Here is a 13,685-nt window from a genome sequence, read left to right on the forward strand (position 1 = left end):
CGGTCTGCTCGGGCCCAGTCCTGGACACTTCCTCACCACAGTGGGACACCTCCGAGCTGCTCCGAGGTGACACCTGAAGGCAGCCCCACATCTACGCTGTCAGGAACTGAGAACCCATCCTTTTCTTCCTTTTGAATGGAAGCAGACTGAGAGAGTGAGGCTGGAAGTCGGCCAGCCTGACTACAGACTAAGTCACATCAACGTTAGAGAGAGCTTTCTCCAAAAGGCCTCGGACTATAAAATAGGTCTGCCTACAGAGACAGACAGTAAAAATGTAATTTAATAGACTACTGTTGGGATAAAATTCTTGCCATTTTGGACACAACCAAAAGGACAAAACTGATTTCAGTGTATTCGCATAACAGAGTAAGTAGGACATATGGAGGGCAAAATCCCTCTGCTATCCTGTCATTACTGGTAGGAGACCAATACACTCTAATCATTATTTTAAGTGGCACAGTAAATGATCTCCAGATGTAGAGGACACCTTGTTGTTACTACAGAAATTGGGATACAATCTGGCTGGGGAACAGTCTTCCACGGTATCTCGTTCCCAGAGTACACAGCAAGCATCACTTCTTGCAATCAAACTGTTCTGAAGGCAGCAAAGACTTTTTTTTTCCTCTGTTTTGGGAAATTAAGAGTTCTGCAATGAACTCTGGCAACCCTGCTGCATGGTAACTGAGCCAAGTCAATCACTCATGTCACTCCAGAATCAGGGAGGATGTCCCACGGATGCATCTTTGGCCACGACAATTAAAACCACCACTCTCATCATGACAGGATGCAACACACACATCTTGGAAACCTCTCTGTTTGTCTTTCATCCCAGATGGTGCTGAACCTGAGTTACTTGAGCAAAGAATACGTCTCCTCCTGTCCTTCTGAAAACCTCCCTATCTCATACACACACAGGGAGAGAGAGAGGTTTTGCCTTTTTTTTTTTTAATTTAGTTCAGGTTGTTGTTTGTTTTTTTTCCACCTTTGTGTGCTCCTAACTACCTGGCAGTCTTTGTCTGCCATAATAATACATAGGCTACTTTTTCCATGCATCAACTGTAATCTGGCTTTCTCAACTGAAAATTCCTATGTTGACAAGCTTTACATGTCATAAGAAATCACAAACTTTTATTATTTTTCTTAGCTGCTTTCTAGTGAGACCCAAGACTCCTGTTCAAGGTCCAGTCAACCTTTCTGACCGTCTGCCACTGGTTCTCTGCCCGCTCCCCGTCTCCTTTTAATTCTCCAACTTTTAGCTACATCCTTTCATCCTACAGGAAAACATTTGGTTGCTTCCCCACTCACACTTTGGCAATTTCTTTACATTTTTGCTGTCTTCCACCGGACTATTCTGTCATCCTTATATAAGTGCCTGTACCCCTGCCATCAGTTTTTTCAGGGTTCTTTGTGCTTCACTCACAAATTTGAATTTTGCTTCAAGTTCTCCCGCTTCAGGAGTAACGACTGAAAATGTCTTACAGATACACCTAATGGAGAATACGGATTAAATTCTCAGACCTAGGAAAAGAGTTTCATGTTCCACTTATTCCTGCAAAGTAGCCACTTTGGAATGGAATTCAGTTTTTTCTTAAGTGCAAAGAATCGATAAAATGTATGATTATCTGCTTTTTTAAAGCCACACAGAAAAGGCAGAGGATGATGATTTTACACTCACCTTCTAACTTCAACAAGCGAAAAGCGCTGGAGATCCATAGTTACATCCTGCAATTTATTCCTAAAGGCTTGAGTTTTACAAAAGAGGTACAGACATTTGTAGGAAAATATCAAAGGCTCCCTGCTTCTCCCGTGCAGCAATCCCCTGAGAGGGCACACGCCTGTGCAGACAGCTCCTGCCTGTCCTCAGCAGCTGCAGAAGGGGGCATGCCTTTAAGTGGAAGCAGTATTGCTGGACTAAACTTCACTCTGCCTATCTGTGAGAAGCAAACGGCCCCTTTGGGACTTCTGTCAGCTGCAGCCTGCTGCACTGCTGTGAAGCAAATCAATAACCTACAGATTACTCCAATTCTTCCGTGCCAGTTTAGCATAACTTAATGGATACTTTATTCTGCTTCTGGTAATGGAAAATGCATTCATCCTCATCTCCTTTTCTTGCACTGGTTTCTTTATTCTACAGCCTCAGCCGTTACTTATAGAACTCTGATTACATATGCCAAGACTCATCAGGAACCAAAAAAGGAGGTCTACAACTACAACCAGCACTGAAACTGCATCCGCTCCATCAGGCTGAGTAGGCACTTCCCATCCTGAGACTTGTTCACGTCTCCAGTTGTCTAGAAACTATAGTGAACTCCAAGGTAAGAGTTTGTTTTCCAAATGTATTCCTGACCTGAAATTTAAAACAACAAAGTAAACTAAACCGATCAAAAGAAAGTCTACAGCCTCTCCATAATTTCTAACACTGATATTCAGCAAGAGTCACTAGCACCTACTGCAAGACAAAACGTGGTTGTGTGATGCTCCTTTTCAAGGACTATCACAGAATATTTATAGTGATATTCTTTTCTTGTTAATGGGAAAATTATTGATATTGAAAAAAGCGAGCACTTTCCTCGATGCAAAATGAGGTGTCATTAATTTGTGAGATACTGCCTACAAATTGAATGATGCCTAGTATTTGGGCAAGGCCTCCTTGAAGTGGTGACCATCAGGGGCCGTGCACTTAAGGAAACACATATAACCTATAACAATTATTATACAATATGAGCAGTTGAAGCAAGTTGCCACAATACTCCCAATTGGCATTCACCAGAAAAAAAAAAAGACAGAAAAAACAAACAAACAGAAATTTGCAGAAATTTTCTAAAAATCAGTAAAAACATGCTGCATTGAAAATTGGTAACAACTATTCTGCAGTCATAATGACAAGTTGTTACAGTAAACAACTTTAATTTCTCCCACCTTGAAAGCAGAAAGCAGAATTTATTTTATAAAATATATCTTCTCCCTAATTATCTTTGCATGTCTTGCATTGTGTCATGATAACTAACCTTCCTTTGCTGTACTATAGGCCAGCTAAACCTTTCCCTGGACAGCTACCCCAAAGCACTAGGGTGGGTCTGTACATGCTATCTATGTTCTGCCGCTCTGGATTTCTATGTTTCTTTGAGCCCAAACTGGCACTGTTACAGACGCCATCAAGGTTACAGAAGGAGCTACCTGAGACAAACATCCCACATTCCTCACCACGATAGCCAAACTTAAATAAGCCAGCGCTGGAGAGGAGAGAGATGACTTTTTGGGGAGATTTTCTTATTTCTTCTTGTTGGTTCCAAAAGCCATGTCTGAGCACTAACTTCTTTTTGCTGTGGATGCTGAGAGATCAGGAGCACCTGGCTGTGCTACGGGAATGGCTTCCACAGCGGTGGGCCAGCTGCTGAGCAGGGTCTCTGATGTTCTCAGAGGACTTGTGGTTGACAGCTCCAATTCAGAGGACTCGGACTCTCCAAGCTGGATGTGTGGATTTGAAACCAACATCATCACAGGCCATGCGACATACACAGGCCCTCTGCTGCCTGCGTGGATCGGCACACGGCCTGCTACACTGAGCTGACAGAAGCTCTTCCAGCACCAACACACTCCTTCATAGCTATAAATACACGTCACTTACCAAGTCTGTAAAGCAGAAACACAGATATCAAGGCAACCAAGACATGTTTTCACCAGCTAGGATGCAGCTCTTGAAACATCTACAGCTTTGCACTTCTGGCAGGTACTGCTATTTGGATGCTTGGGTTTCCAAGATCATGAAATTCTTTGACAATTAGACATGAGAAGGTGAAAACAAGAGGTCAGTTGAGACAGTAAATCCTCAAAGCTGCTTTATTCTGTCCATACAGCCTGTATCTCGCCCTGACATTTACTGATTTTCCAGGCATGGGATCATTTGAACGACCACGCATCTAGCAAGTGACACTGCAAAGTGTGGAAGTGGATTCAATCAACATACATTTGGCAACTAAATCTGTTACCATTTTTCTAACCACTTCAGATGCATACTGGGTAAACACAATACCTAGGTTTTGTAGACACCCCTGCAACTGGGGAGGCCTGGCCTGAGAGGTTCTGAGGCTGCTACTCGGCCTCCAGAAGTTTCTTACCTGGTTTTTACTTTCAGGCAGCCCCAGCCTGGCAGCTGAGGCAGCGTAATCAATTCTGGCTTGGGAGATGGGTCTCGAAGCCTGACGCCGTAAGGTTCAGCCCTCAGACAGAAAACAATAGGCGACTGTGAAGCACAGTGAGAACTTTCTAAGCCACCAAAGTATGGCTCTTGTATCAGCAGGTCTGAAACTCATCCCGAATCAAACTGATTTAGGACTCACACAGATAAGAAAACATTAATTAAACACAGGTTGGCCAACATGTTTTTAAACATCATTTAGCATCTAGCGCAGACCAAGTAGGTGATGTTTAAAAATATCTTAGCTGACTGTGGTTAATTCTACTTGGGAGTCTTCGCCTAGAGGTTTGTCTTGACGAGAATGCGAAGGTGCAAGTTGCGACACGCCGCGCGCTGTCTGAAGCTCCAGCACACACAAGGCTGCAAACGTTCCTAATGTATGCTAGCTGGTCAAGTTGAAGCTTAGGCTTTTAACTTGCTAACACACGTGAAACCTACACCTCACATTTTCTTCATTAGAACCTCACCTCTCGGAATTCAAGCTGGAGGGAGCGAGCTGAGAAATGGCCTCCTCCATCTGTTCAAATATTCAGGGCTGGCAGACGGACCAAGGGCACACGTCGGCTTCCAGCCCACCGTCAGCTGGCTCTTTCTGAAACACCCACCCAGGACGGCTCAACGGGCTGCCCTGACAATAAAGCAGCTGGCAAGAGCTCTCTGTGTGCTCCACCATCTCTGTTTCACAAGAGGATGCTCAACCACAGCCTCCGTTAGCACACGTCAGCCAACCCAAGTCAGCAGGACGACTCTTCTCATGGAGACTCATCCTTCTTTTTCTACTCAAAATGAGCCCTTTGTCCCCAGCTTCCCATTACCAGCCCCGGGGCTAGCTGTGTTTATGGAAGGGAGAGGAATGACACCACCTTATCAACATCCCTACACTACACTGCGAGCACTGAAGGACGAAAACCTCCTTCCACCAAATGCTTCCGCAGCCAGGTGAGGAAAGCTGCTGCGTGCCGAGCTACCAGCTCAGCCTCGGTGGCCTTGGCACAACTCCACGACGTGCCTTATTCATACAACCCGAGTAATAAAACAGACCGACGCTCCCCCTCCCTCCTGAAGGATAACACGGCTTGGTACCGAAGCAGAAATTAGAAGGAAGGGACCGTCTCAATTACACGCTGGAGCAGATACTACAAAAGCAGGCAGCTGGGCCATCTCAGCCAGGTGGTCATCTTCAGCTGCAGTCAAGAGGAAAAAGAACTCGAGACATTTCCCTTGCAGATACTTCCTGATTACAACCTCATGGCCCAAACACCTCATTTCCCACTGCCTGTACGCATTTTAATTAATCCTTACGTTCTCCAAATGTATTTTGCCAATTAGAAGCCACGATCAGAGACTCTGGCTTGGGGGGAGGGGTGTGTGAGATGTTTCAGTAAGACCTTTTAGTGCTGTAATCAGCACAGATATAATTAAATAGTCAAGCCATTCTCAGTCCTACTATTTCTTTTCCTGAAGAACTACAGTTGCACGCCCTCTTGCTTGCTGTTTATTCACTTCTGAAAAAGCAGACATGCATTGTCTTTCAGAAAAGAGAAACATTTTCTAGATCAAATTTTTCTTTGTGTCACTTTCATTCCCTATTCCCTAACCACTTTCACCAGCTATTAAACAGAAATCTCAATCGAATTTGCCCACGACCAATAAAAACTATTCAAGGACAGTGTCACAGAGGAGAGGCTGTTTCACATCACATACAAACAAAAACCAGAAACAAAACAGCCCTTGGCATCAGCACACATCCTCAAGGTAACCAGGCACTGCTGTCTCTTGGTGCCCTTCAGGAGTGGTGATTTTCCTCACAACAACACTGGGCACGATACGCTCTTCGAAACTTGCAGTCGGAGAGCAGTGAGCATCCTCCCCGACCTCTGTGGAAGTGCAAAGCCCTGCCCAAGGCTGGCTGGCTGGCTTGGGGTGAGCGATGCTCCTGTTCTGCCAGCCACACGCTTGTGCCACCAGCAGCCTGAAGATGAGCAGCACACTTTGCTCTGCCTCCCCACCACCTCACGCTGAGCAGAAGGCAGCGAGTCAAAACCTTATTCAACAGCGCAGGGCAGATAAGAAGACAATGCTTTAAAAGGTTAAGAGCAGAAATCAAACTGTGGTAAAAAGGTCATGAAGCCAAGGAAACATTTGCGTTGTTTGAGTGGTGCATGTTTCTGAAATCAAACTGGAAAACTTGCCAAGAATAAAAATCATTTCAATTTGCCTTCCCTGATGAGAGAGTGCCTTTTAATTAATCCAGCAGATCTTCCACCGATGCAGTGAATAGAACTTGTGTAGTCAAAACCCTTCAGACTCCCCTTCAGATAACTTTAAATATTAGAATGAACTAAAACAGTTCAGAAAAGCATCAAAACATGGCACAGCCTTGCTCTTCTAGTTAAGAATTCACACTGGAAAATGGGTCCTGCTTTCTAAAAACACTGCATTATCTAGCTATATTTTCCCCTTCTAGCTTTCTATAAATACTTTAAGGTGTGGTTAGAAAACTGTGGCCAAATTCTTCAAGGATTTTTAGTTTCCATATCAAGTTCAGGGCTGTAGCATATTTATGTTAACATTTTCTGGAGAATACACTTCTTTAACTGCTGTGGCAAAACCCTTGGTGGTCTGCTCCTCGCTGACTCTGACCATTGCTGTTTCAATCATTTGCAAATTACTTCCAGATGGGTATCAGTTACACAGAAATGGAGAATTTTTATAACATTTATAAATAGTGCAAGAATCCTACAGACACATGGTAAGCAAGCACACTGTGCAGCAACATGCACGAGCTTGTGAGCAGGGGCACGCGGAGCACATAACCCACCGGGCGGATTTGGCTTGCAGACAGCTGGAATGCTTTGCTTTGTACCTCCTAGGAAGACTCAGGTACAACAGTACCTTTGCGGCACAAAACCTCAGACTATACCTGCAAGTATGATATTTCACCATGCAATCAGCTCCCTAAACATGGCCATTTAGTGTCACATTAGATGTCCTCTTCCAGCCAGCCTCCAGTGGCCATTCCAGGAGGCCACCGGTCTCCCACCTGCATCTAGGTCAGAAAACCCAACACACCTTGAAACAGCACTGGATGAAGATGTTCAGGCAGCCAAATCAGCCACCTTCTACCAATGTGGAACACACTTTTTAATGGAGCAGCCAGCTTTTACAAACCTGGTATGCTACTTCTTTCACTTTTATTTGCTAGCATTCCTTTTAGGATTTGGAAAACGATCCTCTGAAATCTCTCGAGACTACCAAATTGCATTAAGGGGATGACAAGCTCCATATTAAAGAACTCCTAATGCATTTTTTAATCCCATCCTCTCCACATGTGTACTGTGTAAGACTCAGTTGCCTACATAATACATTTAATTGCCTCCCATTTACATTCAATTAAATTCCGTGATACTATTTTGCAATATTAACTAACTCTTTCAAGGGGCTAATCTCCTGGAGGATTTGACAAACAGCAGGGTTAAAGTCACGCTTTAGAGAGCCATGCTCTCCCATGGTATAAAGAAAAAGGTGTGTGGGGCTCATCTCCTGGATGAAGACAGTTACTGGTATCCATGGCGCTGTGGTACTTACTGCATTCCCATTAGTTTGTGGGATTCTCATTTGCTTTAGGCATGTAATTCTTGGGAAAAGGTCTAGATGGAAAAGTTGCTTCCAGCACAGATTTCAACACCACTTTGCTTTAACTCCGTCTCTCTTTATTTGGCATGGAGACTCACACCCAGGTTTGTGTGCTGAAAAAGCAAATTTGCTAGCGCCTGGCAGTCAGAACTTGGATCTGTTCAACTGTAAACAAAATCCAGGAAGAAAGTTTGAAAATCATCTTTGAGTGGAGAGGGAAAATCGTGGTTGTACACTGGGAAGTACAACCGTTTGTTCTAGTAACAACCAGGAAAAGTCAAGACTAGACGCTTTCTGTACCCTGTTCCCATAGAGAAAAGGGAATCAGCAGAATGAAGCCAAAACGTGCCACATCTGGTACTAGTTACTTCTGACAGGGAGGTAAACTGCCCTGTGTCTACCTTATAGTGCCTGTTATAGTCTCTCTAGGAAGAGCATGAAATGAAGCGAGGGAACCTGGAGCTGACTTGTGCACAGATGACCATAACCAGATCTTCATGCAACAAGAAGAAACCTTCCCACTGCCAGTGGAGAGGTCCAGAGGCTCCGCAAGCAGGCTTCCAGCTGTAAGCAGGCTGCTGCTGCGAAACATTAACAACTCACAAGTCTCACTTCATGGTTTTCAAGTAAGAAAATTTGAAGAGAAGAGTATGTAGATATAGCCTATTTATCTTCTGCTCTCTTGGTCAACTTCCTATCTTCCTACACATGACAGATTGTCAATTAGAGAGTTTTTTAAAACAAACAAACAAACAAAAAAACTTCTCTTTCTAGAGATTCTCCTACCTCTCTACAGCATAATTGTGCTGGCTGGTCTTTCCAAGAGGAGAAGAAACTACGGGTAAAACAACAGATTGATTCACCTACTCTGATACACGATTTCCTTCCCACATCTTCATGTGGAACATCAGCTTCAAACAGCTACCTTTTGTAAGAGGTAACTCAAGCATAACATAAAACCTTTTTTTTTTGTTTTGTACTAAGGATCTATGATCGCTTCAAGTACGTCTGAACCTTTGGCAAGTCTAATTTTTACTGTAAAGTTGTTGTTGTTTTCAGAAGTTGATTTAACCTTGAAGTCAGCACGCCAGGAATGATTTAAAGCTTTTGGGTGTTCACATCTAATTCTTAATGCCGGTCTATTTTTTTGCAAAATGAAATGCTGGAATTTAAGGGGACAATGAGGTGCATGTAGCAAACGACTCTTGGGCAATAAGCACAATAGATGGTGGCTGAAGGCTCTGCCTTTTCTCTTTACCTCCTGACACGCCCCTGGGTTTATGGAAGTTACACAATATGCACACCCACCAGTTAGGTTTTATTGCTTAATTACTTATAGTGAAAAAATAAAGGCTCCCACAGTCATCTGAAGTTGGGGGTGGAGTTCAGAAAACAGAATTGTTTCTTTCTACTTTTGGTGTGAAATACAGCTAAAGAATTTGGAAAACAAATGGCCTACAAATATAGACTAACAAAAGATACAGCCACACAGTAGCACGTATTATAAAGCACATAGGGAGTGCTGGCCAATACAAATTCTGAGCCAAGCAAGTTTCCCCCGGGCCTCTCTTTTTTTTTTTCCTTTCATTTTTTAAAATTGGTTACTCATGCCATACCACAGCCTTTCTTAAATTGTGTCAATTGTGCATATGCACCATCGGAAATTCTGGTAAATCTGTTTTCTGCCAGGTTTTCTAGACTATATTGTAAAAGTAAGCAATACTTAAAGTAATGTGCAAGGAAACAGAACCTGTTGAGCATGAAATGAGGAATCTCACACACAGTTCATCTGACATTCATCTACACTTCACAAATGCAATGACCGGAACCAGAGTCTCTTAAAGCACAGTGGAATCAGACATGTGTGTGTATCAGGAATGGTAGCTGCTACATTATCAGGACGTAGAAGAGACCAAAATTCTAAGTAGAGGCAGAACACCTGATTAGACCCATCAGTGTAGCTGCGGCACAAGGGACAGACACAGAGAAGCTTTCAGATACATAAGCCTTTCTTCAAGAGCAATTGAGCCATCTCTATCAGCTTCTCAGTACCTTTGTTCCAAGGAGGTGCAGTTATAGCAGATAACTAGAGTTAAAAGGTTCCAGGTTTTATCTGTAGTTTTGCTGTAGGGTTAATTTATCAGGTTGCCCTCTACAAATGGTTTCCCTTTTTTGCTTCAGTTTCCTTTTCTTTAACAGTTGGAACAATGCTTCCCTACTTCGTAAGGACCCATCTCTTTTTGGAAACTGAACTCTTCTTTCCCCAAGGTGCTTTTATTGAAAAAAATCTCTTAACACAGAATTCGTATTTTCAGGCTATATGAAGTCACAAATAGGGACAGCCTTACTTTGTATTTTAAATGTTCTTTGCTATGAGAAATGCTACTTTGACACTGCGAAAATGCAAAAGAAAATAAAGTGCTTTTTGCTTCTCTTCTGCTTACTACTGGAAGTTGTGGGGGTTGTGTTTAATAACAAGTTGAATATGAGCCAGCAGTGTGCCCTGGCAGCCAGGAGCACCAACTATATCCTGGGGTACATCAAGCACAGCATCGCTTGTCGGTTGAGGGAGGTGATTGTCCCGCTCTGCTCTGGGCTGGTGCGGCCTCACCTCGAGCACTGTGTGCAGTGCTGGGCACCACAGTACAAGAAGGACGTGAAACTGTTGGAGAGTGTCCAGAGGAGGGCTGCAAAGATGGTGAAGGGCTCAGAGTGGAAGACGTATGAGGAGCAGCTGAGGGCACTGGGCCTGTTCAGCCTAGAAAAGAGTAGGCTGAGTGGGGACCTCATCAGTGTCTACAGCTTCCTTGCGAGGGGGAGTGGAGAGGCAGGCATCGACCTATTCTCCTTAATCACCAGTGATAGGACCCGCAGCAATGGTGTCAGGCTGAGGCAGGGGAGGTTTAGGCTGGACATCAGGAAGAGGTTCTTCACCAAGAGGGTGGTTGCACACTGGAACAGGCTCCCCAGGGATGGAGTCACTGCACCAAGCCTGTCTGAATTTAAGAAGCATTTGGACTGTGCACTTTGTCACATGGTCTGAAATTTTGGGTAGACCTGTGTGGTACCAGGAGTTGGACTCCATGATCCTCATGGGTCCTTCCAACTCAGGATATTCTGTGGTTCTATGATCCTAAGTTCTCAGCATTCTCAGGAAAAGGTTGAACCACTGCCCTCTTTTAAAGATAAGGAAACTAAGGCACACAGAAGTTACTTGTCATATAATAGTACTTATGAAAGTAGTAATTCAAAGTCAAAGCCTCCTCCCTGTTTATTGACTCTGAAAACAGACAGCTCTCAAACCCAATCTCATTTAGCACTGGGCTGTTCAGGATTTTGCCTTTGCAAAGGCATCCCAGTGAAGACTTGGGTTCAGCAAAATACTGGGCACAAGAATCAAGCACAAGCTAGGGACTAGTGTTCAGAAGTGCAAGTACCACCTAAGTTAAACTTAAAGCTAAAAAGCAAGTGGGACAGGAGGTAAGTGGGAGCTGGAGAGAGAGCTTCTGCCAGAGAAACTAAGAACAGTAAGTCCTGTACCATGTAACTTCAGGTTCTGAAACAGGTCAGGCTGGGCTTGTGAACACTCTCTGCAGCCTACAAGGGCAAAGAGAGCGAGCTGCTCAGTAACTGAAACAACATATTTTATGGAAGTTATGCAACAGCTACACTGCAGCTCCATCGGAAACAATGGTAATTACACACCTCTCGTGTTATCTTTGGATAACGCTGTAATTAAGATATGTCATCACTCTAGTCATGATTAAAATAATTACTGTAAAAAGTCCCTTGTAGGTAGCATTTACTGTTCCGGTTTCCAAACATGTAGAGGACTTTTTTTTTTTTTTTTTTTTTTAACGTATAATTGCTTTCTCTGTTCACAGCTCAACTCAGTATTATTTCCCCACCCACCCTCCACTTTACACAGCCATCTGATGTTGTAGCAAAACTAACTTGTGTGAAACACTTACAGCTCTTCCAAGTAGGGGAAGTTCTTGAACGCATCCTCTGGTAGCCTTGTAATGTTGTTCATGCTCACATCTCTGTGGAAGAAGAAAACACAGATCTGTCAATAAACAGTAAGGGATTTTTCCACTCTAGAAAAAGGAGGAGAAAAAAGTAAGCCTGATGAGACAGCAGGAGACCAGAAAAAAAAAAAAAAAAGAATATTTATTATCAAACAGTAATATCTGTTTCTAGAAATTTGCATGCTAAACTTTCAAAGCACAGTAATTTGAGACTCTGGTCGCAGCAAAGGCCTATGTAATGCAATGTTGATAAAAATGTTTTCTGATAACTACAAGCAAAACAATGACTGTAAACTGCACGGTACACGTGTACAGAACAGTCTCTATGGTACTGTTATCCCCAGCACTAGTTTTTACCAACTTGCACGTGTATACAATTTGAACACACAATTAAGGCTGCTCGAAAACCACAGCATATGAAAAAATTACAGAAAAAAAAAAAAAAGCTTGTGCTTGTGACCACCCACCATGCAAATTTTCACCCCACAATGTCTTTAAAAAAAAAAAAAAAAAAAAAAAAGACACACCATCAACAAAAAAACATATATTGGGACTTAATAAAAAGCTTCTGGCAAACAGCTTCTGGAGCAACTGACAAGAAGAGCAGAAACATGTCCCAGCTCTACCACAGTCATTTTTTCTACAAAACCTATAGACGTCCTCGAGGTAATAGTTTTAAGCAGATTTCATTTTCAGTCCATGAGCAGAGACAGGCCGGCAGCAAGTGCTTACATGATAGGTATGCAGACCTGTTCAGCTTTTTTCTTTCCACATAAGCAGTAAGTGGCAAACTTGGTGCCATCACCTCAGTTCACACATCTACGTAACCACCAGGGATAATCTCGTCCTAAAGCAAGCCATTACTCAATAGAAGTAACAGTAGCACAAAAACAATCCAGTTTGATAATTAAACTAATAACCGCCTAACAATTCATGACATAACCCACGTTCTTACTTTCTACTTTATTACTTTTTTTTTTTAATGTAGTTTAAAGACAGATCCAGTGATGTTCATTAGCACAGCCTTCCCAGCCTTCTGTTTTTTGTCCTCCAAACGAACACTACTGTCGTCCTCTAGCATCTGTGTGTCACCTCCCCAAGTATTTTGGGTAAAACACAACCAAAGAAAACCAAACCACCCCTTCCTTCTCACCCATATTCAGCAAGTACCCTGAAGCTCTCACATCAAGAGCCACAGGCCTAAGGACTGCATGCGAGCCAGCAGACTGATTGCCACCTCAAAGGCTCAGCCTCAGGATTAAGTGCCAGCACTAAAATACTGCAAGGTATGGATGATCCTAGCCTGGCCATAGCCTCCACCGCGTTTCAAACATCTGCTTCTTCTGGTGAAGCAGAGGAAGGTCAGTTTGGACTCTCCCTGCTGCGCACTAAGTGCACAGATCCATGAAGAACCATTTTGTATCAGCCAAAACAACCCCCTCATGAAACTGGCCAGGTTCATCATTAGGATATACTCTTCATCATTAGGATATACTCTTCCATGGCTCCAGCCCCGGAGAGGACTTGGTGCTGGACGGGGCAGAATTGGCTTGAGAGGAGAGCAAGGAGCATGCAAAGGGCTTGGTGTTGCTTGTAAGGAAATGGTATCTCAGGGTATCTGTGCCTCCTTTCATGCTGTGACGAACTAAAAGCCATGTCAGCACCATATAACTGACCATCAAAGTCATTGCAGTAGCTAATTAAACCGCTTTTCGAGAAGAATGCCCACATTATTCCTCCAATTGCCAGACCATAATGTCTAACCTAGCTCATTAAAAAAGTTTCCGTGTTTATACTGACAACAGAAAGTACCATATAAAGAA

The 13,685-nt window shown here is 43.3% G+C and overlaps 1 protein-coding gene across 2 annotated transcripts in view; it reads right to left on the reverse strand.

The window, feature by feature from the left end:
• The window catches only part of LGR4 (leucine rich repeat containing G protein-coupled receptor 4), a 73,734-nt gene that overhangs the window by 32,134 nt on the left and 27,915 nt on the right, over nucleotides 1-13,685 (reverse strand). For both annotated transcript variants that reach the window (XM_082761478.1, XM_082761477.1), the window contains exon 2: nucleotides 11,806-11,877. In XM_082761478.1, coding sequence (XP_082617604.1) covers nucleotides 11,806-11,877 — 72 coding nt within the window. The remainder of the gene's footprint in view (nucleotides 1-11,805; nucleotides 11,878-13,685) is intronic.

Source organism: Aythya marila, assembly GCF_965140915.1.
Source record: "Aythya marila genome assembly, chromosome: 5".
NCBI classification, from domain to species: domain Eukaryota; kingdom Metazoa; phylum Chordata; class Aves; order Anseriformes; family Anatidae; genus Aythya; species Aythya marila.